The sequence below is a fragment of the Haliotis asinina genome, chromosome 1 (genome assembly GCF_037392515.1).
Source record: "Haliotis asinina isolate JCU_RB_2024 chromosome 1, JCU_Hal_asi_v2, whole genome shotgun sequence".
Lineage (NCBI taxonomy): Eukaryota > Metazoa > Mollusca > Gastropoda > Lepetellida > Haliotidae > Haliotis > Haliotis asinina.
The window spans coordinates 1,127,499-1,155,239 of NC_090280.1; the positions used below are offsets into that span (position 1 = coordinate 1,127,499).

At 41.1% G+C, this 27,741-nt stretch overlaps 1 protein-coding gene across 2 annotated transcripts; it reads left to right on the forward strand.

The window, feature by feature from the left end:
- Positions 1-445: 445 nt before the first annotated feature.
- LOC137286240 (uncharacterized) lies at positions 446-27,741 on the forward strand. 2 transcript variants are annotated; one of them, XM_067817974.1, is made up of 4 exons: positions 446-738; positions 3,400-3,661; positions 17,270-17,413; positions 23,465-27,741. In XM_067817974.1, the coding sequence occupies exons 2-4, from the start codon at positions 3,403-3,405 to the stop codon at positions 23,662-23,664; spliced, it is 603 nt and encodes a 200-aa protein (XP_067674075.1). In that variant the 5' UTR covers positions 446-738; positions 3,400-3,402; the 3' UTR covers positions 23,665-27,741. The 2 variants fall into 2 exon arrangements, with proteins under 2 accessions (XP_067674075.1, XP_067674084.1); XM_067817983.1 differs by having other exon boundaries at positions 470-742.

Consider the following 27,741-nt stretch of genomic DNA (forward strand, 5'->3'; position numbering starts at 1 on the left):
ATAATACAGAAATTGCCATCCGGAAAGTTTCATACCTTATTTTATTATTCAGCAACTGCCAAGCAAATAGAATTCGACCTCCTAATATTCGACATATCGCTGGAGACAATATCCCCTACATGATTAACTCTCCTTGTATTATGACGTCAGAATCACATTAAGCATACAAAGCCATTCAAATGATTTACTCAAATAGATAACATTTTGTGTGTCCTTTCCGAAAGTTTGAATTGTGTATAGGTCTCGTTCATTTATAACAATTAACGACACACCAATCCATTTTTAGTTTGTCTGACAATTAATTACGCAATCAATCATTGGCATTATGTATATGGCTTACAATATACTTATAGACACCAGCCACTCCCATACCAGAGTGGGCACACCTACAGGCATGAAATAATGACTTCTCCCTGCACGAGGGAGCATTCAGTATCGTGAACTGATCTGTCAAGCAGTTAATGCAGGAAGCGGGAAGCAGTTAACAGCGACTGCGTGTCCGTGGAATACACTCATGTTGCTTTCTTGATACTGCAACCATACGTCAACGTGTGTGGAAATACGTCTTGTCAGCCCTAAGCTGTCAACTGACTGAATTTGCAGTGTAAACAACCAAGGGTTTTTCGTGGATCGCCAGTGTTTTGGTTTGGAAGCTTCACGCTCAAGTTCAGGGACGTGCGAAGCTTGTGTTACATCTCGCGTTGGACTTTCACAGACAAAGGATTTCTGCTCTCTTACGTGCGTAACTACTCTTACTCATGTCATTACTTGTCAGTCATATTAGCTAACGAGATTAGTCTGATGTTGTTTTGAAAATAATTAAATTTTGTGAAGGCGATGAGGAAATTTGGATATAGCCTGTTTCGGAATAGCGTGCATGGCGCTGTGACGATACGGCACATATTGCTGACCTTATCTGGGAAAACCATTTATGGTCATGTTGAATTAAAATGTTTTGTAGTTCGTTATATCTGTTTATGTGCCACATAGATACTGGCTGCTGTCAGTTTTGTACGGAGAGGACGTGGTCCTGCACGATGTTTTAGTGAAAGGCGGGAGTTTGTTTACCAGGTGTAAACACGCCCCTGGTCAATTTGTGCTCCTCGTGTGTGAATATTTACTTAGATCATACAACTTTCAGTGTAATTCTGCGATGGTAAATCCTTTCTGATATGTAATTGTGTGTACGACTGGGACTAGGCTGCAGCAGTGACTCTTGAATCAAACGAAATATCAGTCCTCTCTCCACCAGGAAAAACAGAAATGTCAAAATGTTTCTCAACAGAGTATACATCACAACTGTCTGCATGAGATTTCTCTGCACCCATGTCCTACAACAGACTCAAGAAAACAACCGTTGCTAAATGTTCTTGAAATGTAGAGTGATTTTTATCTTAATTTATCTCCACCAGTGTACTCTGTCAATGCTGCCTTACGTTGTGAACATCAAGGGATGTTGTCATATTTAAACTTGTCACCTCAAACATATTGGTTCCCCCATTCCAGATAATATTTATATATTGAGATATATCAATATAGATATCTTTTGTAGTCTTCTGTCATATGCCTTATATATTAATAGTGTTTTAAAACTTTCAACACTTATGAACATTGAGAAAATAACTACTTTCTCTCTAAAATCACCAGTGCAATCTGTTGTAAGCTTGTATGGACCAGGAGTATCCAGGTGTCTGTAAGGGATGGTGGGGTAGCTTAGTGCTTAAGGTGTTTGCTCATCACTCTGAAGACCAGGGTTCTATTCCCCTCATGGGTAGAATGTGTGATGCCCATTTCTGGTGTCCCCCACCATGATATTGCTGGAATATCGCTGAAAGAGCATAAGCGACATAGTGGCCAACTCACTCACTGGAGGTGTTTGTTGGAACAGGCTGACAGCTGTGACCTGTGTTAACTCTGCGATAGTCATCAGTGCCTGTCAGCTCCTGAATGGATGTGTTGATTTTTGAAAGTCCCAAAGCAAGTTCTGTGTCTCTGAAGTTCTGAAGATATAAAACAAAACATGATCAATAAGCAGTTGTGTTTTTGTCAAAGCGATACAAAACAGCCGAGTAGTTTCAGTACAGGTGACATCCGGGGCAGTATCATGAGGAGTGCGAGATAACCTCCATGTACGATCATATGGTGCAGTCAGCAGTGTTTGCTCTAGAGAGGGTTTTGGAGTGTTTTGACTCATCAAATTCAGTGAGGACCCCATCTATTTAACATTGGAGGGGGGTCCAGAAACATTATTTTCATCAATTTGGACCCGCTCAAAATCAGTCAGTCAGCAATATTGCAAGGAACAAGTACTGCTTGTAGTGAGAGGAATGGACATAAATTTTCCCGTTTTGTTGCTGGATGAATCTTCAATCATGTAAGGTCTTCTATGTCTTTGCAGTTTATCTGATGTCGTCTTTTTTTAGCCATGTCAGGCATTTCATGTAACAGTGTGTTCTTACTTTACGTCTCTGTAATTTATTAAGTGAGCTTTTTTTGGCATTGTGCCTCTTTGATCAGCTTTTGGACACATCTCAGTTCAAAGAATGAAAAGATTTAAATAAATAAATCTGAAGCACCTGCTGCAGAAAGTGAGTGAAGGAGTTTATGCCTCTTTTATCAATATTCAAACAATATCACAGCAGGTGGACACTGAAAAGTAGAATCACTACCTACCCATATTATACCCATTTCGGGTGAAAAAGTATACAGCGATATCAGTAGAATGAAGGTATTAGGCATTTGGTTTGGTATATTGTAATGCAATCCAGATATTCTCTATTTTCGGATTTTGTACCGTTATTCTTATTAACCTTCTGAAACTTTTTCTGAAATGTCTAGAAATTGAATCATTTTGTCAAGATCTATGCAGTTCTTGCAGACGGCTGCTATTTTCCTGGAAGTAAGGTCTCATATCCCAAACGGACTGAAGTGAGGACATTGTTTTAGTACTTATACCCAAAACACCCATGTGGAGAATCCAACCTAGGTCTTTGGGGTGATGAGCAAATGCTTTGTGCACTTTGCTGCCCCGCCACACCTTGCTGCAGAGTAGAACCAGCCAATACTGAGGCGTTGCCCAAATAGAATATACAGGTTTCCTTGATGTTGGAGCCATTGTTTTTGTTTTGTTCCAGGGCATACAGTAATGTATGGCAAAAGCGTTCTTGTTTTGTTCCATGCCCGGGCGTAATTGTGGTAACAGTTTTATGTTTTGTTGCAGGTCATGGCGTTCTGTGTGGTAACAGTTTTATGTTTTGTTGCAGGTCATGGCATCCCATGTGGTAACAGTTTTATGTTTTGTTGCAACTCATGGCGTCCTGTGGTAACAGTTTTATGTTTTGTTGCAGGCCATGGCATCCTGTGTGGTAACTGTGGTAACAGTTTTATGTTTTGTTGCAGGCCATGGCGTCCTGCGTGGTGGTGACTGCTATAATATGTGTACTCCTCACCACTGTGGCAACAATCGTTGCATTTGCCACACCCAACTGGCTCAGGTTTCGTGACCGCAACATTGACAGTGCTGGCACCCTGTGTAAGTGTGGGGATTGTGACTGTGGACTATGGATGAACTGTGCGGGGAACTACGTCGCCAGCGGTGCGTCCCTTGACAACTGCCACACATTCTTTGCCCAGGATAACTTAATCGAGAAAAGCTTGCCAGGTACGTTTACACTAATGTGACAGGATATATATGTGTTTATTTTGCAGGTTTGAGTTGATCATGGTCACGGCTGGTTAGAATTACATTAAAGGTCACATGCAACCAAAAAATCAAACATAATTAAAACACATTTATCACTTATTCATGACATATAATATACATTGCTGCTTTTAAAAAAACAAACAAAATTATAAGCGTACAATCGCGATTCAAAAGTGCAATGTTTTGTACTTGGGCTTACTTCCCCCGAAACGAAGCCCTCGGGAGACCGAACCCAGTCATAGCCGGTGGATATGCACTCAAGTGTAACGACGGCTTCCGATTGGCTGTTTCATTTGCTGATATGCTGAGGGTTCATTTTGTGTACAGAAAGATGATCTGTTTGATGGGCATGTTAGAAGTATAGCCAGTCACATGAGAGTAAGATTCTTTATGGATAACAACTTCTTTTTCAGTATGGATTCATATACTGTTGTCAAACAAAATCATATACACGAAAAGAAGTCGTTATCCATGGAGAATGTATATAGAGATGTTGGGTTTGGAAAATACATGTTCTCTGAATTTTCGTTCGATCCAATCAAAAATTATCTCAGCAGAGATGGTGAACTGGAAACTGTCGTTCGTCCAAGTACAAAGCAGGACTTGAAGCTGACAAGAGTTTGCATCAGATTCCGTCAGATCCAGTCATCCGAAAAAAATGAATGTAGTTAGTTTGCAACCCACAGACATAAAATCATGTCATGTGTATCACATGTGCCTAATTACATAATGTGGCAGACACAGGACTTGGGTGCACGAGTCATAAATCAACTTATTTTCTTTATGTCGTATAGTCTGATAGGTGTTAAGTTCAAATTGCACGTGGTCAATGACTGAAGCTGTGTATTGCATGTTGTCTTTAGCAGACAGGCAGGCAGACATAGAGGTGTGAATAAACCAGACACTGAACTTTCTCTGTGACAGAGACTGCTTACCACAATCAACAAGGTTTTTTACGTAATGAGTAGATTATGTACTTGTTTGTATACACAACCAAGATTAGACTACTGCTCACGACCTCAGACGCTGGGCATGCAAACTGTTTCAAGCTCCGCGAACCTATTCACTGCGCATGCGTTATGGACGCAGCTCAGCACAGCTATTGAAACCAGTTTCCCCCCCAGTGCTGGGGGGAATTTAGTGAAACGTTTGAACTCAGATTTTCAACTTTATAGGTTGAATTTTCTATGATTTGTTTCGGTAAGTGCATACAGATAGGTATCAGAATCTGCAAAGTTCTGTTTTACGTTGCATGTGACCTTTAAGAAATTCTAGTGGAATACAAAGACATGTAGTTACCAAATGTGGCCGAGGTTGGAGACCTGTTGAATCTACACTTTGGTGTTCTGATAACTTGTCAAGCACAATGAAATAAATTAGTATAGCTGTAAACTTCAGCATGAATTGTAATTGTGCTATCACGGTTTACTATGGTTATGTATAGTTCTTACTACTTTTATTTATCGTTAGAACGGGATATATGCAGTCGTTAGTAAGACCAGTGTTGTGATATATTCCTGTCTGTAGTGAAAGGGGTGTTATCATACATTCCTGACTGTAGTGAGACCAGTGTTGACATATATTCATGTCTGTAGGGAGACCAGTGTTGACATATGTTCCTATCTGTAGTGAAAGTAGTGTTGTCATATATTTCTGACTGTAGGGAGACCAGTGCTGACATATGTTCCTGACTGTAGTGAGACCGGTGGTGAAATATAGTCGTGACTGTAGGGAGACCAATGTTGACATATGTTCCTGCCTGTAGTGAGACCGGTGTTGACATATAGTTGTGACTGTAGGGAGAGCAGTGTTGACATATGTTCCTGCCTGTAGTGAGACAAGTGTTGTCATATATTCCTGTCTGTGCTGAGACTGGTGTTGACATATTTTCAGTGTTATCAGTAGTTTCCCATGCCTCATCTTGTATTCAGAGTCGAAGATGTAGGGACTTGAGATTAACCTGGTCAAGTCTGACAGACTCAGCAAGTGTAGCAACTTATGACTACCTGGAATATTTGGTGCATGAAGTTAGACCTGTTGTTTAGGACAGGGCATACACAGATCCCTCCTTTCATCACCTCATACATGTCAGTGCTGTGCAGGTTAGACAGTAGCCTAACAGTAACACTGGCATCTCAGCTTCTTCCTGTATATGTGGAAGTGAGCTGACTGCCGGTGCTTCTGTATAACAACAGTGTTGTGGCATCCACAAAACAACAAGTAAAGCATCACATTTGTCTTCAAGTGCCTTTCTTTCATATTTATTTCCTCCCCATCTTGTCATACTGATGTTATGTTCACACTGATAACTTGACCGTGTGATGTTAACTAAACAAGTGTGCTATCTTCTGTCATCATACTTGTAGCAGTCAGATTCTGTGGGGGCCAAAGCTTACAGCTTTCTTGTTGGTAACAACATTTTTACACAGCTTTAGTGTTCTGCCTCTTGCCATCATATGTATGGCATCATTGATCATTGTAGGGGAAATCTTTAGGGACATCTTGAGGAAGGGGACAGGTGAACCCACATGGCTGGTGTCAGACCACACTCACTGACGTGTCTTGTGTATAAAGGGTAGTGGGTGTATATTGACTTGTTTCACATCTCAGGCAGACAGGCAGATGACCTCACTAGATCTGGGTCACTGGGTGTATATTGACTGGTGTCGCATCTCACTAGATCTGGGTGACTTCTTTCTCATATGACCTCACTAGATCTGGGTGTATGTTGACTTGTATCTCATCTCAGGCAGACAGGCTACACCAGGTAGATGACCTTGCTGGATCTGGGTGTATGTTGACTTGTATCTCATCTCAGACAGACAGGCTACACCAAGTAGATGACCTTGCTAGATCTGGGTGTATGTTGACTTGTATCTCATCTCAGGCAGACAGGATACACCAGGTAGATGACCTCGCTGGATCTGGTTGCTTAATGACTTCTGTCCCATTAGGTGAACTGTAGAACATTTTGTGGAATGTATGAACTGTAGCAGTGCAGTGTTTTGATGCTAATTGTTCAGGTAGTAGTGATATACAAGAACTGCTCACCCATGCATGTCATGTCATGGATCTGCTGTTGTCTGACGTGAGTTACCGACTCAGTCGTGTGTGTAGCATTATCATTATCTTGTGTCCAGCCATGCAGGTAATAACAGGGTCATTAGTCAGGCTCTGTGAGGGAGCTGCTGTCAGTCAAGTACCGTCTTGATGAGGACGGCCAGTTAGTTGTGTTACTGGGAACTCCCTGGAATTAACAGGATACAAACCAATATTGTTCCATCTCTGGCTGAGTCGATTGATTTGTAATGTCATTTGGTCTTATGGTAATTGATTTCCATTCTCATTCTGGAGAAGTACACAGTCTGTGCAAGAACAGCTTGAACATCAGCATCAACTGGATCTTTGCCATCATCAACATCAACATAGAACATGTGGTGGGGGATGGGGGAACATGACGTACATGGGCCAGATCCCCATTTGTTCAATGTGGACAGTGGTTGGGTGTGTGTGTGTGTTGTAACAGTGTCTCACAAATCGTAGGTTCAAGGCCAGTTTCAGAGGGAGGGGTTTCTGTGGAATCCATTTTGATGCAGTCTCCCACTAACAGTCTGGGCCTGTCTGTGGGTGGGGTCTGACATCACTATCATCTCCCTGACCTCCGGATAGATGTATGTGTGATCCCCAGATGGATGTATGTGTGACCCCAGATAGATGTAGATAGATGTATGTGACCCCAGATAGATGTATGTGTGACCCCAGATAGATGTATTTATGACCGTCAGATAGATGTATGTGTGACCCCAGATAGATGTATTTATGACCGTCAGATAGATGTATGTGTGACCCCAGATAGATGTATGTGCTAGTGAGAGGTAAGAGCGTGTGGTCTCGTTGATTCCAACATGTATGGGTGTTGGGGATGAGGGAATGTCTGCTTGTTCTCTGTACAGCGACAGCTTCAGGATCTCCTACAGGTCGGAAACATGGAGGGAAGCAGCACATCAGTGGCTTCTACTTATAGCAACTCTCATGCCAGTTTTTATGGCCAGAGGTTTGAAATAGCGGGTTATGAGCAGCTCTGTAGGCCGGCTGCTGTGCAGGCCTACAGCAGGTAGAGGGTGGGACAGATCAACATGTTTTTCTACTTGTGTAGAAAGGTCAGCTACAGCCTGCCTGTCAAGACTTACCTATAGTCTGTTCCTGATTATTGTGTACACATCACTGACTATTTACATCAAGCTGATCACAACTCTGAAACATTATGGAGCCCCAAGTGCAAAAACCATAGTAACCTTCTGAAAGTCACCAAGCCTCTAACAACACTGGCTAAGTCTCTTGTTACCATGGTAATGTGAGAAGGCTGATATTGATGCTGTGACACTGTATATTCACCAGGGGAAGAGGCCCATGCTGGGACTTCTCCAACACAAACAATTAGTATCAGAAATTGTCCTGTTACCATGGTGATGATGACAGACAGCATGAGCCAGAGCATCAGCTGACAAGTCTATTCCAATGTGTTCACCAGTTGAGATGGCAGGGGATTCATCCATTCCTTGGATAGACACATCCTGTCTCAGAGCCTCAGATAAGCTGCGTATTTGTGGATTCATCCACTCCTTGGATAGACACATCCTGTCTCAGAGCTTCAGATAAACTGCATATTTGTGTGTATTTGTGAGTTCATCCACTCCTTGGACAGACACATCCGGTCTCAGAGCTTCAGATAAGCTGCGTATTTGTGTAAAATACGCTATAGAAAAGTTGAAATACACAAGAAAAATGAATGCCAGCGTATGAAAAAACACTAAATATTTATGTTTACGCGCTTCATATCAAAGTAATGTTGCATATCAATTCAAGCCAGTCGAACATACAGCTTTTCCTTCTCTAAATAATCACGACTGAAAATTTCTTGAATAATTCTAAAGGCAATTAAACTTTGCAACAGAGATAGAATACCAGTTGTGGTTTGTTAACCCTTCACTTATCTACCCATCTCTAAATAATGACCTATCAAATAGCGGTTATCTGTCAGAGTAAAATGTCTGGTTTTTAATGCCTCACAAACAGAAAAAAAACAACTTCATTAGATTACTACTAGTTAAATTAACATGCAAGTAGTGTGTATCACAATCAGAATCAATTGCTGGCTGTATTTTAAATGAACTTGTAGCATCAGCTATTTGTGGCATGGAAGTGAAACAAGACAATGGGAACAAGGTTTTGAAGAAAACTGACAGAATGAATACATGGCTGTTACATCATCAAATAGCCATCTTGGTATCGTGTATGACGCCAAACATGCAGACTAAGGCAGATAATATTTCTGACAGCACACATGGGTAATGAGCGAGTGATGGAGTGAGGTACACTTAAGGTTTACATAGTCACAATGGCAGTATATCAGCCATATCATGGCTTACAATCATTGTAAATTCATGATAAATGTGCAAATTCCAAAACCCTGCTAAAGAAGGACAGTACGAGACAGTAAAAGCAGCTAGTATATTACAGTAATAAGAAATAAAACTGGCATATATCTCTGAAATAGGATTTCAGATTAGGACAATACAGTATAAAAAATGCTGAGGATTGCCAGCAACTGAAGTTAGATCACCATTCTAATTTCTAGTGATCATGGTGACTTACCATACTTTGGCTACCTGCATGGACCCTGTCTGGATTTACACCATTCCCATCACAGCAGCCATGTGTGATTGTATTGACATTTTGCCATTATAAAACAACAAATTCTATGATGAAAAAGGTATGTAGAGCTAAACTGACTTTAAAAGTTTTTGGACTACTCATGGGTAAAGCTGTGTTAGCTATAATTTGGCATTGTTGAAAGGTTTTTGTCTAATTTTATAATTGAATTAAAAATCTGTTTTTCTTATTTGAAATAAATACCTGGATTTTAAAATGATGATGGTATCCTACCTTCATGATCAAAAGCTTATCGGGAGTTCTGCTGTCTGTCTGATTGTGTGAGGCACCAGTTCATGATTCTGATCACTGGATTGTCAGGTCCAGACTGCACTGTGTATAGACCACAGCCATACTAGAATTACTATACTGGAATATTACTGAGTGCAACAAATCAACCAACCAACCAATAGTTGGAGCAGTGCCTGAATACCATGGGTTGTCACCCATAGACTAGACTGGTTATAGTCCAGGAGATGCCCAGTAATCTGTGCTCAGCAGACAACACTGTGGCCAACATGTGTAACTGTATGAAAGTGTCCCCAACTTATTCAGAAATGCAAGTAGCCATGGATAGGTCTGTTGTCAATGTGTGGCTGATGTGACTGTCGAACTGGAGACATTTTTCATAAGTGTCAGTCTGTCAGATCTCAGATACACAGAATGTATTCATGGTATTAGCAGTCAGGGTTATTCATACAACAGCAGGTTTGTAATTCTTGCTGCTGATATGTGCTGGTGGCTGTGTCTTGCTGAAAGGATTGCCTGGCTTCTTTTAATTTGAATAAATGTTTTTGTGTTTTAGAAAGTCTTAAACACACAGGTAAAGTTGTAAGAACCACTAGCAGTCAATCTATTGTTAAGTCAGCAAGTTGTCAGTTTGGCATTTTGCCCAAGATTGGTGCAAGTGTATATGGTAGAGTCAGTATTAACTCTTCTGTTAGCACAAAAGACGTCGATATTGAAATTTCATTTATTTGCTACAAAAACCAAAACTGTGAGGAAACAAACTATGACTGAATGGGATGCTGACACGTACAGTTTATACAACATTGTTTTCTTAGCAACGTATCAGTACATATTGATGGTTGATCTCCTTTACATGTACCAACCTGTAGATGAGTGAGCTTATACAGCCTTTGTTCATGGGCCACTGGCTGACATAATGAAATATATAGTGGAGTATAAATGTCAGGCTGTTAATACAGCTATGGGTGGTATTGATGTACAAGGAAGTGATGGTGTACAGGAAGTAGTGTGGAGATTAAACCCTTGATAATACATAGTTCCTTGTAACAGTGGTATACAGCTGTGATACTGGGTGGGTTACTATTTGTACATCCCAGTCATGACTGTGACAACCAAAGGAAACACTTGGAAAGGAAACATTTTCTCCCCTGGCAGCCTGAGGGTGTTCATGTCTAGGGAACGTTAGATGTGTGACATTCTGATCATGTTTGTCTTCAGTCAAGAGTAATGAGACGTTCTTCTGCTCCTTGTTACCCCAGATAATTTGTGAACAATCAGGAGTATGAAGGACCTCATCTGGAATCCTGTTTAGGTATGGGAAAAACGATACAAGTTTGAGCCATAAATATAAACCAAAAGTCCGCTTCTCACTACATATTAGGTCATCTCTTGTTTTCCCAGAATAACCGCATTTGAGGTTTTTGTTTTGGCGGGACAGGTTTTACTTCTCATTATTAAGACCGCTTCCAAGGTTTTACTTTTCGTAAGACCGCTTCCCAGGGCCTACTTTTCCTAATTTTATATGAACACCAACATTCAAATGTTAAATGAGTGTTTGAAATCAATTGAAAAATATCGTTCAAGATTAAACTCACAATACAAAGGTTTTCTGAAGCTCCATCCCTCAGGATTTCCATCCCCCTCCGGTTTTACATTGTCTACCAAAACCTCCAAGGTGTGTTTTCTCCTATGCGAATAATACGACCATGGATTTAGTTTTGCTTGTTTACATTTGTACGGCCATTTTTCCCCATGGCTCACTAGCAACCCGTGTGTGACGGCCATCTGTAGAGAGAGGAAGTTTTATAACATGAACTACTGTCTACACAGATAATTGATAACAGATTCCTCGTGGATCAGTGTTGAATCCTCATACACACTCAGTCGTTTGATGGCAGTGTTAAAGGTCACATGCAACCAAAAATCAAACGTAATTAAAACACATTTATCTCTTATTCATGACATATAATATACATTGCTGCTTGTAAAAAAACAAATAAGCACAATTATAAGCGTACAGTCGCGATTCAAAAGAGCAATATTTTGTACTTGGGCTTACGTCCCCCGAAACGAAGCCCTCGGGAGACCGAACCCAGTCATAGCTGGTGGATATGCACTCAAGTGTAACAACGGCTTCCGATTGGCTGTTTCATTTGCTGATATGCTGAGGGTTCATTTTGTATACAGAAAGATGATCTGTTTGATGGGCATGTTAGAAGTATAGCCAGTCACAAGAGAGTAAGATTCTTTATGGATAACAACTTCTTTTTGTGTACTTGATGCGTCGTTTTCAGTATGGATTCATATACTGTTGTCAAACAAAATCATATACACGAAAAGAAGTCGTTGGGTTTGGTAGATACATGTTCTCTGAATTTGCGCTCGATCCAATAAAAGATGGTAAACTACTGTGTGGTTGGAATCTGGCATTCGTCCAAGTACAAAGCAGGACTTGAACATGTCATGTGTATCACACGTGCCTAAATACATAATGTGGCAGACACGGGACTCGGGTGCACGAGTCATGGATCAACTTATTTTCTTTATGTCGTATAGTCTGATAGGTGTTAAGTTCAAATTGCACGTGGTCAATGATCGAAGCTGTGTATTGCATGTTGTCTTTAGCAGACAGGCAGGCAGACATATAGGTGTGAATAAACCAGACACTGAACTTTCTCTGTGACAGAGACTGCTTACCACAATCAACAAGGTTTTTTACGTAACGAGTAGATTATTTACTTGTTTGTATCCACAACCAAGATTAGACTACTGCTCACGACCTCAGACGCTGGGCATGCATACTGTTTCAAGCTCCGCGAACCTATTCACTGCGCATGCGTTATGAACGCAGCGCAGCACAGCTGTTGAAACCAGTTTTCCCCCCAGTGCTGGGGGGAATTTAGTGAAATGTTTGAACTCCGATTTCGCGGGCTTTTTTTCATCGTGTTTTTTTTCCAACTTCATAGGTTGAATTGACATTTTTTATGATTTGTTTCGGTAAGTGCATACCAAAAGGTACTAGAATCTGCAAAGTTGTGTTTTACGTTGCATGTGACCTTCAAGATATGGCATATATATGTATGTCCTTCTCCTAATTATCTGTCAGTCAGTCTTCTATGAGTTGCTGGTGCCACCAGTGTTTAATGTCAACCTGTCTCACTCACCGATGCAGTCTTTCAGCTTTGACATTTCTCCTGTAGTCCCTTTTGCTGGGTCACAGTGACCACACCATCCCTGGTCACCATGGTAGTACTTGCAATAGATACCATGGCAACCGCACACATTACAATAGCAACTATAGCAACCACCCGAGACAGTGACCAAGATGGACAGTCACTTGGGGGATCCCTTTTTATCTCATTAAGTTTCTTCACAGACAGGGGTCTTGTTTTATGTGACTGTCAAACAGTGAGTGGATTTGGTTTTAGGAGATTTTACCACTTGTTTGTGGCATCCTTCTGTCTCATGAGACAATGGTGAATCTGTGACCAGGCCAATCCGGCTGAGGCTGTAGACTCTGATGCTGGATTGGCAACTCCACTGACGCTTGTTGCAGGTGTAGTTTTGGAGGGAGCACCGGGATAGGGATGGAGCCTCTTTAGCTCTGTAGTCATATTTTAAATATAGGAGAAACCACGCCTCTGATTTTTTGGTAGACAATGTAAGACTAGAGGGGGACCCTGATGGTTACATTGTCTACCAAAACAGAGGAGAAGTGTTTTCTCCATCATATATACCGTCAATCATGGGTAGTTACAATGTAGAAGATCATTTAATGAAGCTACATAACAATAATTGAAGCGAACGTAAAATCAATTTAATGACAGTAACTATGAGTAGATAATTCAACTCCTCCGTCTGCGTAAGCCTGGTGTCCGTGCGGTAGAACATCTGCCAACGGATAAGAGATTTGCTGTTCTAATCCCACTTCGGAAAATCTTTATATTATATCTTGAATGATATTTTTCAATTGATTTCAAACACTCATGTATCATTTGAATGTTGATGTCCATATAAAGTTAGGAAAAGTAAAACCTGGGAAGCGGTCTTACGAAAAGTAAAACCTGGGAAGAGCTCTTTCTAGCAAAAAGAAAAACCTGTACCTCCAAAAGAAAAACCTCAAATGCGGTTATTCTGGGAAAACAAGCATTGACGTAATATGTAGTGAGAAGCACACTTCAGGTTTGTGTAATGTCTGAGCGTCATGGTGGGGAGATGAAGTGTCAAACATGGATGTGGGATATGTACATGATGAATTTACTGATTTGAAAATATTATTCAGGTTTGCTTGAAACGACTTATGTCGCAGTAACCCCATCTTAGTGTGTTCTGTCTGTTGAAATGAAATAGGTAATATTTGTTTGAGAATTCATTATTTCAGAGCTGTGACTCAAAGGCAGTATTCAACATATGTTCATGGAATCCATTTAAGAAACGCACAGATTTGAAAGCTTCATTTTGTGTAGATTATTGTTTAAGTGTCAACTTCTAAAAGTCTTTTGTCATTTGTATTTAGTGAACATAACACAAACCAAACAATGTAGTTTGAAATTACATGGATATGGTTCTTTGCTGAAAAGATAAGACCTGAAGACTGCAACTCATTTCTTAAAGTCATGACAGTTATTTGGGTTTTCCATGACAGAACATTCTCCACTGCGGTAAAGAAGATGAAATTATATCTTTAATGCCTTCTGTTTGGTTGTAATCCTTGTATTGAATTCACCGTAATGTAATTATTTAGCTACGGTCTTGGAAACTCAAAGCATTACTTTGAGTCAGAAATAGTATGTTTAAAACAAAGATTATAATTTATTTTTCGGCTTCTGATATGGTCAGATGCATAGAACACTGAATCTGTTGCTTCATGGAACACTGCATCTGTTGCTTCATAGAACACTGAATCTGTTGCTTCATAGAACACTGAATCTGTTGCTTCATGGAACACTGTATCTGTTGCTTCATGGAACACTGAATCTGTTGCTTCATAGAACACTGAATCTGTTGCTTCATGGAACACTGAATCTGTTGCTTCATAGAACACTGAATCTGTTGCTTCATAGAACACTGAATCTGTTGCTTCATGGAACACTGGAGGTAGATCAAGTAGATGCAGGAAAATGCCTGTTCACGGCTGCATACAGACCTGATGTGTGAGATAGAGAGTCAAGGTTGGAGACAGCAATTTGTGGATGTTGGTGAGCTATTCCAACCAGATAGCTGTCTATTGCTTTTCAAGATGGCCAAAAATTTGTCACGAAAGGTTAAAGTAGCTGCTTTGTCAGTCGCTTCAAACAAACCAACATTGGTCATGTTGCAAGGCCACGTGTCTACACTGCCACACTCCTGCCACATGGCCACGCTGTGAGGCCATGTGTCCACACTCCTGCTACAGTCGCTATGTTGTGAGGCCATGTGTCCACACTCCTGCTACATTGGTTATGTTGTGAGTCCATGTGTCCACACTCCTGCTACATTGGTTATGTTGTGAGGCCATGTGTCCACACTCCTGCTGCATTGCTTATGTTGTGAGGCCATGGGTCCACACTCCTGCTACATTGGTTATGTTGTGAGGCCATGTGTCCAGACTCCTGCCATGTCATGTCTGAAGGTGTTGATTGTCACACAGTGAGTCATGGAGTGTAATACTATCCTCCTCTAGTTCCAGAGGAACACCAGGTGTCCACACTCCAGATAGCCAGAACATCACCTACTGGACAATATTTAAGTGAAAGGAAATGCATAAATACATAAAACTTTGTTCGCTAATTCACTTGATGAATAAAAAGTATATTGTCCCACTTACTGGGTGTGGAATACATAATTAATTTACATCATAGTCACTATTGTGTAGATATTATTGTTACATATTTACGTCATAAAGTGGAAGCTGTCTAATTCGGACTCAAGTGGGACTGACTTTTGTGTCAGAATTACGAGGAGTCCAAATTGTTTTTCTTGTTTTTTATCATTGGTTACATATTTACATCATTTCATATTTACGGCCCAAATTTATCACCCTTTGTCCGCATAAAAATTTCTAAGGGATACTGTAAGTTATTCCCGGCTCGGGGAATACAACCTTACTCGGGACTGATAAAACGCTGTATTTCCCTCGACACGATGTGATGACGCATTTATCTAGCTGAATGTTTTCACTAAATCAAAACAAAACAACATGCATCGAATCGACTTGCTGCCATGTTGACACCAGCTGATTGTTTGACCTCAGTGCACCGCACGTTTCTAAAGGCTTGTCGATGCACGCTTTTCTCACTTCGCGTCGTCACCGAGGCGTAGCGGGGTGATATGACTTTCGTAGCGGGAGTACACGACTTTTATACTCCCCCTGGATGTACATGGTATTTTATCAGAGTCACGCAGACCAATCAAAACTCGACATTCTTACATTAGGCTAGATAATGTATGTTTCCACTGTGCTCAGTGCAACAATAATCTTACCCTGCATGTAACAATCTTTTTGATCTGTGTTAAGGTTGGTCTTCGGCAACCCATGCTTGTTGTGAGAGGCGGATAACGGGATCGGGTGGTCAGACTTACTGACTTGGTTGACACGTGTAATTGTATGCCAGTTGTGTAGATCAATGCTCATGATGTTGAGCACTGGATAGTCTGGTCCAGACTCATTCATTTACAGATAACTGCCATGTAACTGTAAATTTGTTGAGAGTGGCGTTAAACAACAATCAGTTTTGTTGCTTACCATGAAGTGAGTGTTGACTGTATATGCTTCTGTATTTTGCTGTCTTGGAGGAATGTGTTCACTGCAGATTTTGTATCTCTGTGCTGCTCTGTGTCACGACCAAGGCAGGCTTTAGCAGGTCAATCAATGTGTTTGATACATTTCCACTCAAACAAGAAATGGCTCAAAGCTGTTAAGGGTCTCACGAATGGTGTGTTTGTTTCAGACTGGTACAAGGCTGTTCAGGGTCTCATGTATGGTGTGTTTGTTTCAGACTGGTACAAGGCTGTTCAGGGTCTCATGTATGGTGTGTTTGTTTCAGACTGGTACAAGGCTGTTCAGGGTCTCATGAATGGTGTGTTTGTTTCAGACTGGTACAAGGCTGTTCAGGGTCTCATGTATGGTGTGTTCGTTTCAGACTGGTCTAAGGCTGTTCAGGGTCTCATGAATGGTGTGTTTGTTTCAGACTGGTACAAGGCTGTTCAGTGTCTCATTTATGGTGTGTTTGTTTCCGACTGGTACAAGGCTTTTCGGAGTCTCATGTATGGTGTGTTTGTTTCCGACTGGTACAAGGCTGTTCAGGGTCTCACATATTGTGTGTTTGTTTCAGATTGGTCCAAGGCTGTTCAGGGTCTCATGAATGGTGTGTTTGTTTCAGACTGGTCCAAGGCTGTTCAGGGTCTCATGTATGGTGTGTTTGTTTCAGACTGGTACAAGGCTGTTCAGGGTCTCATGTATGGTGTGTTTGTTTCAGACTGGTTCAAGGCTTCTCAGGGTCTCAGTTATGGTGTGTTTGTTTCAGACTGGTACAAGGCTGTTCATGGTGTCATGTGTGGTGGGCCTTTTTGTTTCAGACTGGTTCAGGGCTTTTCAGAGTCTCATGTGTGGTATGCTTGTTTCAGATTGGTTCAAGGCTGTTCAGGGTCTCATGTCCTGTGCTGTGGCATGTGCTCTCATCTCCCTCTTCATCGGTCTCTTCTCCCTTTGCTGCAGCTGCAAGTGCTGCAACCCCCACCAGGCCGCTGGAGCTTTCATCAACCTCACCTGTAAGTAGACCACAACCTCACCTGTATGTAAACCCAAACCTCACATGTAAATAGACCGCAACCTCACCTGTATGTAAAACATAACCTCACCTGTAGGCACTTCACAACCTTGCTTGTAAATACACCTTAACCTCACCAGTAGGTATACCCCAACGGCACCTGTAAATACGCCCCAACCTCACCTGTTGGTACACAACCACACCTGTTGGTACTGTTATGGGTAATAACAAAGGTACCCACAAGTACCACCCGATTGGAGGTAGTTTCCCTCTGATTGATTGTTTCAATGGCACGATTCTTTAAACTTAAAGATATTCAATTCAGACGACGGAATCTCACCCGCAACGAATTCTCTGCCATAGCACGGCTTAAACATAACAATGAAATTATCATTAAAAAAGTCACTAAAGGCTCTGCGGTCGTAATCCAAAATACTATGGACTACATCGCTGAGGCCGAAAGACAACTTGCTGACAGTTCTACTGCAAGTTAGACCACGATCCCACCGAATCATTTAGCGCAGAAATCAGTAGAGACCTCACCAACCTCTACCTAAAGGACGAAATTTCCCTCAAAGTATTTCTGGGCCTTCTCCCCAATGACTACCAAGCTGGCCGATTCTATCTCTTGCCCAAAATCCACAAATGCCTTATCCCCGGGAAAGTCCCTGGGCGTCCCATCATCAGTGGTAACAACAGCTCGACTGAGAAAATCAGCAGTCTAGTAGATGAACACATCAAGGTCTTCGTCAAACATTATGACAGTTACATCAGAGATACCACCCACTTTATCCAACGGTTAGAATCTACTAACCTCCGTCATGGCCCAGATATACTCCTGGTCACCATGGATGTCACGTCCCTTTATACCAACATTCCCAATAGCGACGGCCTACGAGCCGTCGCCCAGGCGATCAGACAGTTCAAACCCGACTGGCACATCACCCCTACCAGCATCCTCAACTTACTTAAAACGGTCCTCCACAAAAACAACTTTGGTTTTAATGGCACTCACTACCTCCAAACCGGGGGCACCGCATTGGGCACAAAACTTGCACCCTCTTACGCTAACGTCTTCATGTGCGAACTAGAAAACAAATTTCCAGCCCAATACCCAGACAAACCCCACCTCTATCTGAGGTTCATCAATGACATCTTCATGATGTGGACACTAGGACAAACACGCCTACAATCATTTCTCGACTTTCTCAACAATGCACATCGCACAATCAAATTCACAGCTGATTTTTCAAGAGACAAAGTTGCGTTTCTTGACACTTGGGTCTCATACAATAAAGACCTCCACAAACTGGAGTTTACACTTTATTGCAAACCCACCGATACGCACTCATACCTGTTGTATACCTCTTGTCACCCTAGACATATCAAAATGAAAGTTCCTTTCAGCCAGTTTCTACGATTGAAGCGCATCTGTTCTACCCCTGAGGAATATGAAAAACATAGCCTCAACCTCATCAAGCATTACCTTCAGCGAGGATATCCAAAGAAATATATACAACAAAACAAAAATAGGTCCGACTCAAAGGATAGAAAATCTCTTTTATCCTCCTCCACAAAGAGCCACAAAAGAATAATAGAATGGTTCTAGTTAGCAACTATAATCCCTTGAACATGGAGCTCAAAGCCATTGTCAGAAAACGCTGGCACCTTTTAAGTGCCTCAGACGCCTGCCTAGACACTTTCCCCTCACCACATATTGCTGCTTATCGCAAAAATAAAACCCTTAAGGATCACTTAGTCAAAGCTACTCTGACCTATCCCAGACAACTACCACAAATCAGTGGACAGACAGTCAAATTTGTCGACGATACGTGCGACAAAGCGAACTGCAGAATCTGCAGAATCTTAAGCAACAGTGACACTTTCACCAGTTCAGTCTCCAATAAGGTCTTCAAAACACGAAGCTACATCTGCCAGTCCCGCAATGTAGTATACCTACTTACTTGCAAACGCTGCAAGAAACAATATGTAGGTGAAACTAAAAGATGTTTTAGAATCCGACTAACAGAAAACTACGCTGATATCACGCACAAGCGTGACAAACCCGTCGCACTCCATTTCAACTTGGAACATCATGGCAAAAGTGATTTAAAATTTCAAGTCATCACCCAACTCAAAGACAATCCGGAATCTGGATTGTAGGCTGAAATATCCCTTTTGCCTTATCTATTCTTTATTTCTGATACTATCAGTCACAATCCTTATGGACAAACACGACACCTAGTCCTCCATAGCAGACACCCACTCACTCTGCTACGTTACCCAAATGATGACATTGATAAACCATCAACACCCCCGGTAACGTATACACAACAAACCTTGACGTCACAATGTGACGTCACAAACAGCTGACGTCACAATCAACCAATATGGACAAGACACCATACATCTGCGCGGTATGCTGTACAAAATTCTCTCGTAAGGACGCACTTACACACCACTCAAATAACCAGCACTCAAACGTCAGACATGAGTGTACCATTTGTGCTAAAACCTATTGTCGGAAGGACGACTGTCTGTCGCACATCTGCTGTATCCACGGCCCTAACCTTGACACCCTCAACTACTGGGTAAAGACCTGCCCCACTAACAATCCCAAACCAGGACCCGGTCGCGACACCGGCACCACAAATGTCTGGAAACACCCAGCAACGGCAGATGCAACATACATGGGATTCACGCCTGTCCCACCGTTCAGCAACTGGTCCCATACCATAAAGGAGGATCAACTGATCACCGAACCATGGGTGGTAAATAGACAGCAGAATTGAGATGATGTCCCCAACAGGATCCGCCCAGGGGAAACCGGCTACGGCGAACCCAGTTCCTCGCAGTTTGATACCATTCTAAAGGAATACCAAGAAATCATACCTGGTGCCACTCACGAGGACATTCTTAAAACGTCTATGCTGCTGACACTAACTGATGTAGCAGTCTAAAGAGGGGCGACTAATCAGCCGCCTCCAGTATCTCTGTCTGATGAGTACACTTCGTAGGAAAAGCGTCATAGATACACTTCAGCCGATCAGGCCCAGTGTAGTCATATTATTTGCTTTAATTTCTATACAGCCAGTGCAAAAGGCTATGACTGATTGTTTTTTAAGCGACCATGAACACGTATGAGACATTGTAATTGTATGCACTGATATTTATTCATGTGTAATCAATAAAGATTATGTCTGATGCCTACCGTGTTTGTTTCTTTGTACTTTTCTTTGTACATATGGCCTGTGATTCAGATATCTGAAAATTTGCTTATCCGGATGATTTCAATAAAACCACAAGTGTTCGGATAAATGGGACAGGACAGAAGTGCATGTAGAACATGATCGTAATACCGAAACACTGGACAGATTGCCAGTGTGAATCATATACTGAAGAACTTTGAAAACGCATAGAGGATTTTTGAGGATATTAATTTAAAAAACGTACCAAATGAATATGAGGTATCCAACATTTGAAATGAAATGCTTGAAGAAAGTTCAAATCTGCTCCATGTTGTCGGAAACAGTCCAAGTCGTTAAAACACAACTTCTCATTGCTTGGAAAATGCAGTATGATTGTGAAGAAGGAAATGCATGTGCATTGTCAGTGGGGGAGCAGTCATTTCAGATAATGACATGGCTGACATTACAAGAACGACAATGTGCTTCTGGAGAGCAGGGACTTCAGAAACAGCTGTTGCCAGGCGTCTCCATGTCAACCAGTCAGACATCAGCAAACAGGCAGTGACCGACAAATTCAGAGATTGCTTGAGGACAACAGCAACAACAGCAGCAAACAGCATAGGCCGACATGGGAGACAGATCCACCCCACTACAGAGTTACAGTCCCGACGCTCCTACTGTGGTCCCATCTTGCAGCCCCGACACTGCCAAGCCTGCCACCAGTATATGGACGTCAAACATGGCTTTTCTTACATAGAATTATGTTCTCTGACAAGTCAAGGTACTTTGAAGTATTAAGGTTTATTGGCGACATGGTGAATGTTACAGCAATGCATGTTTCAGACAGTGATGCAGCGATGGCAGTGTGATGGTTTGGGGAGCCGTAAAGGCAGGTTTCAGGAGTGATTCAGCGATGGCAGTGTGATGGTTTGAGGAGCCGTAAAGGCAGGTTTCAGGAGTGATCTTCATGTTATCAAGGGCAGTCTCACAGCACAGTGCTATGTGGATGAAATTCTATGGGCTGAAGTCTTTCCTTTGCTGCACCGCCATCAACAACATTGACATCAGTTGACTTTCCAGCATGACAATACATGTCCCCATGCTGCAGAAGTGATACTAGCTGTCATTCAACAAGTTGGGATCAGTGTGATGGACTGGCCTGCATATTCAGTAGACTTAAATCTCATTGAGCACCTCTTGGATGAACTAGGAAGACAAGTGGACAGACGTCTGATACTGCCAGCCACCATTGCAGATTTGCCCTTGTCCTTGCATCAAGAATGGAGGAACATTCCTATGTCATTTATCACTCATCTCTGTGTCTCAGCATATCCATGCTTGTGCAAGGGAGGCCACACAAGATACTGACTGTTGATATTGGGGTACGACACAGTGCTTGTCCTGTTGACACCATTGCATTTCTTGTTCTGTTTACTGAATGTTTTTTCCATGGGCTTTTCAAAAATAAACATTTGATTTCACTTCATGTCTTGTTATATCCTTTTTCATATCAAACTTGGCTCTGCGTTTTCACGGTTTCTCAGTAGATTAACACAAGCACTATGTGCGACCAAGTGTATGTTGTCTGTAATACAGATTCTGCTGAATACTACAACAAATAAATTGTAACAAAATGCAAATTTAAAACAGACTAAAGTTGTAAGCAACAATGTCAGGGTATTACCTTGTTCAAGAATGTATCCATCAATATCCACATAAAGGAAGAACATACCATTCATCTGCAGCTGGTAGATAATCCTGCTGTATGCTGTGTGTCTGTCAACATCCAAAAAGTGATACATCATTTCAGGTTGTTCACAGTGGCGTATAGTCTCATTAGTCACACAAGATAGCAAACCCGGTAACTAATTGTGTAATGTCTGCCATTCTAAGTACTAAGTAACCTTTGTCGAATAATCTGTGTAGTGTTACCACTAATTATACCTGTTATGAATTCATTAACTGACTGTCAAGTGAATGACAAATAACATGTAGGTTTATACCACCAAACGCTGGTTATAGCAAAGGAGAAGTAATCGCCACATTGCATGCAGCCAGAAAACACATGGGTTCGAACTGTTGATACCAATGGATACCAATGGAACTATGTTTCTGCATAAGAAATGCATACAAGTATTTGCTGTGTACTTGGGTAAATAGGTATTATCAGTAATTTTCTAAATATTTTTTCGGAACCAATGGCAAAGTTCATATTAGTACACGGATTCAAATAAATCAAATGTATGTATTTATAGACCAAGGGCGTAGCTACCAAAATTTACGCCTTAAACTTTGCAATCTATTGGACTTGTACGAAACAAATGACTTGCTACATGCTGTAGACATCATATTTTTACATGACAAGGTTAAATATCGAGGTAACAACACAGAAATAGGATCTAACTGGATCAGTCACCATACCATGGGGGCATTAGGAAAACCTACGCTGCTGGGATACTTTATTACAATGAGACAGGGTATACAAGGGATATTTTCAAATAAGAGCATGTGATGGGCATCCATCCTTCTCACTGGTTAGGGTGAAGAGTGGGTTAATATTTATGTAACATTGGCAATATTTCAGACATACAGTGATGATTAGGGTGAACAAATTCTGCCAATGTGGACAGTAGTCCAGTCCCTGTGTCTGTCACGGTGGAGGGAGCAGGTGCTGACCAACTTGCAACTTGGTTTCATAATTAGATTGTTGGTGAGAAACATTATTCGCTCGGCATCAGTGCCCCTTTAAAGGGTCATTAAATTATACTTGCTCGCTCGCTCACTCACTCACTCACTCATTCTTTCACTCACTCACTCCGGGTAAGTTCACAGTTATGCAAAACTTTTGTCTGCTCTTGTTTTAGTCCTACTTCTGGCAGCGGGTGTCTGCGTGTTCGGAGCGAAGGCCCACATGGACAACCGGGCACGGGTATTAGCGGAACCCAACACTACCGAGCCTCTCTTCAACTGGAGCTTCTGGTGCGCTGTGGGCGCAACTGGGATGTCCCTCATCTCCAGTGTCCTCTACTTCTGTGTTGGGCGTGCTGATGACTACTCATGCTGAGGTGTCAACATGTAGGTCAAGGTCAAAAAGTCATGGTCAGGAGGGCAAAATTGAGAATTCATTTGACTTTTGTCATCTTGCCTGCCTTCCAAGGCAACAGGGATAATGTTCTTCCAACAACTAACAAAAACATACTTTTTGAGACTAATTTTAACAGAAATTTGACATTTTATCAAGCTCAAAGTATCCTGGGATGTGATTTTGTTGTGAAAATTCACAAACATGATCAGACTTTTAATGCACAGTAAATCTGTGCTACCTGTATTTATGTAAACACCTGAAGTTTTCATTGTATGTACACTACTTATGTGGTCCAGCGAGTTGGGCATCGTTTTATGTTGGCACAACTCCAAAACTCCTGGTGGAAAGGGGCTCTCAAGTCTACTCTACCCTGGTACTGCCTGTGACAGGGATGAACTTCAGCTAGAAAATCAAAATTCAGATAAAAGGAATATATGTCAAATTATGGCAGTTTGTACAAATAGTAATTTTCTGGTCATGAACTCACTTATGATCTTGTATTTTGAAGATGGACTTAACACAGGGCGTCAGGACAACACCCATGATGTCTTCTTGTGCATAGAGGACAAAGAGATGCTCTGTCTGAGGGAGAACAAAGTTAAGTGCTGGTGTCACACTGGTGTTAAGTGCTGGTGTCACACTGGTGTTAAGTGCTAGTGTCACAGAGCTTTTTACACCAGTGAGATGCCTGCTTCCCTGGTGCTGAACACTGGTGGTGGTCACATGATGTACATACAGAACACCGTCGTGTCAGGGTCTCACTGACTTAACACCATCGCGTCAGGGTCATGCTGACAGAACACTGTCTTGTCAGGGTCACACTGACAGAACACTGTCTTGTCAGGGTCACACTGTCTTGTCAGGGTTAAAGTGAAGCCGCCGCATCAAATCAGACTCTGGACCTGTGTCACTGGCAGTATCACTTACACCTATGTATCCGACATATATACTTCAGGATCTGAAGGTTTTCTGTGTATGCAACACTAGATATTGCATATTTGATCTTCTAGGAATACACATTTTCCTCTGGACATTTGTCTGTGTTAAGGTTGTGTGGTCTCACTCAAGATGTTGGCCTGCTTGTACATCATGTGATACCTGGTGTCATAATTTTCATGTTATTTTCTTCCATGCCATCAGTTTCCACTGATGTCATTCAGTCCTACCGTCATCATTTGTATACACATCATCACCTTGATGCTTTATTTTTACGTATGAGATATTCTTATAACATATTCTTTCTTACATTTTGTACCTGAGCATGTGTAGCGGTTGTATACTGGGATTGTGTAATCTTGTTTTGTATGTACCAGATCCTTACACTGAACACCAAGGGGAACATGAGGTGTTGTGCTTATATCTGGCCAACATTGGATTACCTCCCCTTAAAATTGGTTGTGTTTTGTCTTTGGGAAAATGTAACCAAATGTCAGAAGTGGGGAATTTTGGGAACCTTTTTAACAATGTATAAAAATTTGAAGTTTTCCAACTTGTGATGAAGTGAAGCAATATTTTGTTTCCTCTATGTTGGGGATGACTGGGAGAACTTGGAACTCTTGTAACCATGGTGGCATGATCAGATGTCATATGCTAAGAACATGATATCATGGTTATGCAAACTCAATTGAGAGGACTCCTGAAGGTATCAGCAACATTGGGATGGATATCAGTACCACCATGTGGTGAAGACATTGTGAAACTCTTGCCTTTCTGTACTCCTGATGTTGATTGACAAATGTGTGGAATGGGCTGGGATATCATCCATTAAATGGGAGCTCAAATGAAAGGAGCTTCTTTTTAGGCATGAGAACAATTTCTTGTTTACTTCATCTTGACAAAAACAGGTGTACTGATGTCTGTTTCTGCTGTTGGATTGAAAACATTTTCTGTGCTTGAAATCAGTGCTCAGTCACCGTGGGGAATATGTACCAGAGAGATTATACACCACCCATTAACACATTGTGTTTCACACTACACTGGCTGTGTTGACCCAATGTGTTAACATTTATCAGGTGGATCAAGTCATGTGGGAAAGACAGGAAATTGAAGTTAAATGTGTCCACTGTGGTTTTATTTCCAATTGTCTGCCTGCCATTTTAGTACGTGATGAACTCACAGTGGCGCTTCCTCTTGTGTGACTAAACTACATTATCAAAGTCTGGAATATCACTGGAGTGGTACAATTGGGATTTTTTCAAAATATAGTATGATACTTTTGGCATTTGGTGAAAGTGTGCTAGTTTGTAAGTGACAAATGTTTGTGCCATTGCGTCGTCTTGATTGACTTGAACCCACTGATGGTTGCTGTGGTAATATATGTACATATATTCATCATCATATTTCTGTTATACACTCTGCGGTACTATTGGCGGTCATATGTTGTGTTAGATTGTCAGTCATTGTGTTCCACAATGATGAGTCCATAGCTGTCTTCTGTCACATCTCTAGTCACAGAACAATGAGATTCATCTGCACAGGATTTCTTCTATAGGTTACCTCTTATTTTTTTAGTTTGATTTTAATTTTAATGTTGATTTTAATCACCCCAGTTACAAAATTTAATCTTCTTTCAATATTATGTTGTCATTATGTGTTGTGAAAAAAAATGGTTTATTTTCCTAAACAGACTTTATGATGTAACGTTGATTTGCTTCTGTTGGTTCTCTATATGAGAACATGGTGACAGTTCTTCACAATATTTGGATTCATAATATATTTATTATTTTAGACCTTTATGTTTTATACTTACATTATTTTGTATAACAATTCATTATATCATTTATTTCATAAAACATCTGAACTTGAATAAGGCCTTGGAAGTTATTTTAAGGTTTGGATATACATGTAAGTATATGTTGTATTTCGGAGAGCATCGATCAGGGTCATGTGATACTGTGCTTCCATCACTATCAAACTAGTATTTTGTAAATTGTTAAATTCTATATTTTTACCTCAGGAATGAGATAAAATTTTCTAGTCAAAAGATTTTGAGATGACTTTTAGTGTAAAGATTGTTAGTAGGGAACATTTATCTGTATTTGCACACTTTGTAATGGAACAACGTGGTTGTGTACACTGGTGTACAGTGATAAAGTGTATCCATGTACATTACAGAATGTCATGTAAAGTCTCTGTCTGATGTTTACGCTTAACTGGTCACTTAACTATTGTAACTGACAAATACTCCCCTACCTGGCAGTGTTCGATAAGCCACAATAGTTACAGTTACAATGGGAATATTGGGTCACACTTTCATCAACAGTTTATGGACTGCCAAAATAAAGCCAAGAAAACAATCTTGGATAATTAAATGAAAAAGTGGTGCTCTTTTTTTTAAGTTATTTTAAAGTTATAACAGGAACTGTTTGTGATAGACCTAATTAGTTTCAGTGTTGCTAAGAGCATGTCTGGCATCGAAAATACTAAGACAAAAGTTGAATGAGAATGTTGTTGTACAGAGGTCAAGCATCATTCCTGCCTTGGACGATGTTTGGCTGATGGACCTCACAAAGAGGTCCCTTGAGGTACCTTCATTTGAATTGTGCTGAACATTTTATTAGCCACAAATTAAAGTATGAATCAGTTTCTTAATATTCACTAGGTAAGAGTTCTGCCTGTACCTCCAACACCATTCAAAAAACAAAATTACAAACTGACATGCAATGATGCATACTTACACAATGTATACATTCAGTAAACTAGAACAAGTATAAACACAATCAGTGACCTTTTTACTGTGTTGGAATATTACACCAATATGTGAAAACAGGGTGGTACGGGCAGAACTCTTTCCACTCACTGTTTGATGGCAAGTCTTCAGTGAACTCTTTTTTTAAATTCACCAGTAATGTCGGAGCTACCCAACAGGTTGTTTATGTGAAGATGTTTTGTTGAGCGGGTGTCATGTCAGGGGAGGTAACCCAGCCAGCCTGCTAGTCCATGACTTTGTACCTGCCTATGCTGGGAGTGCTCCCAGCTGTTTGTAATCTGATGTACTAGGCTATTTTAGATACTTAGTATTGATTTGTATTGTGTATAATAAACAACCGAAATGCA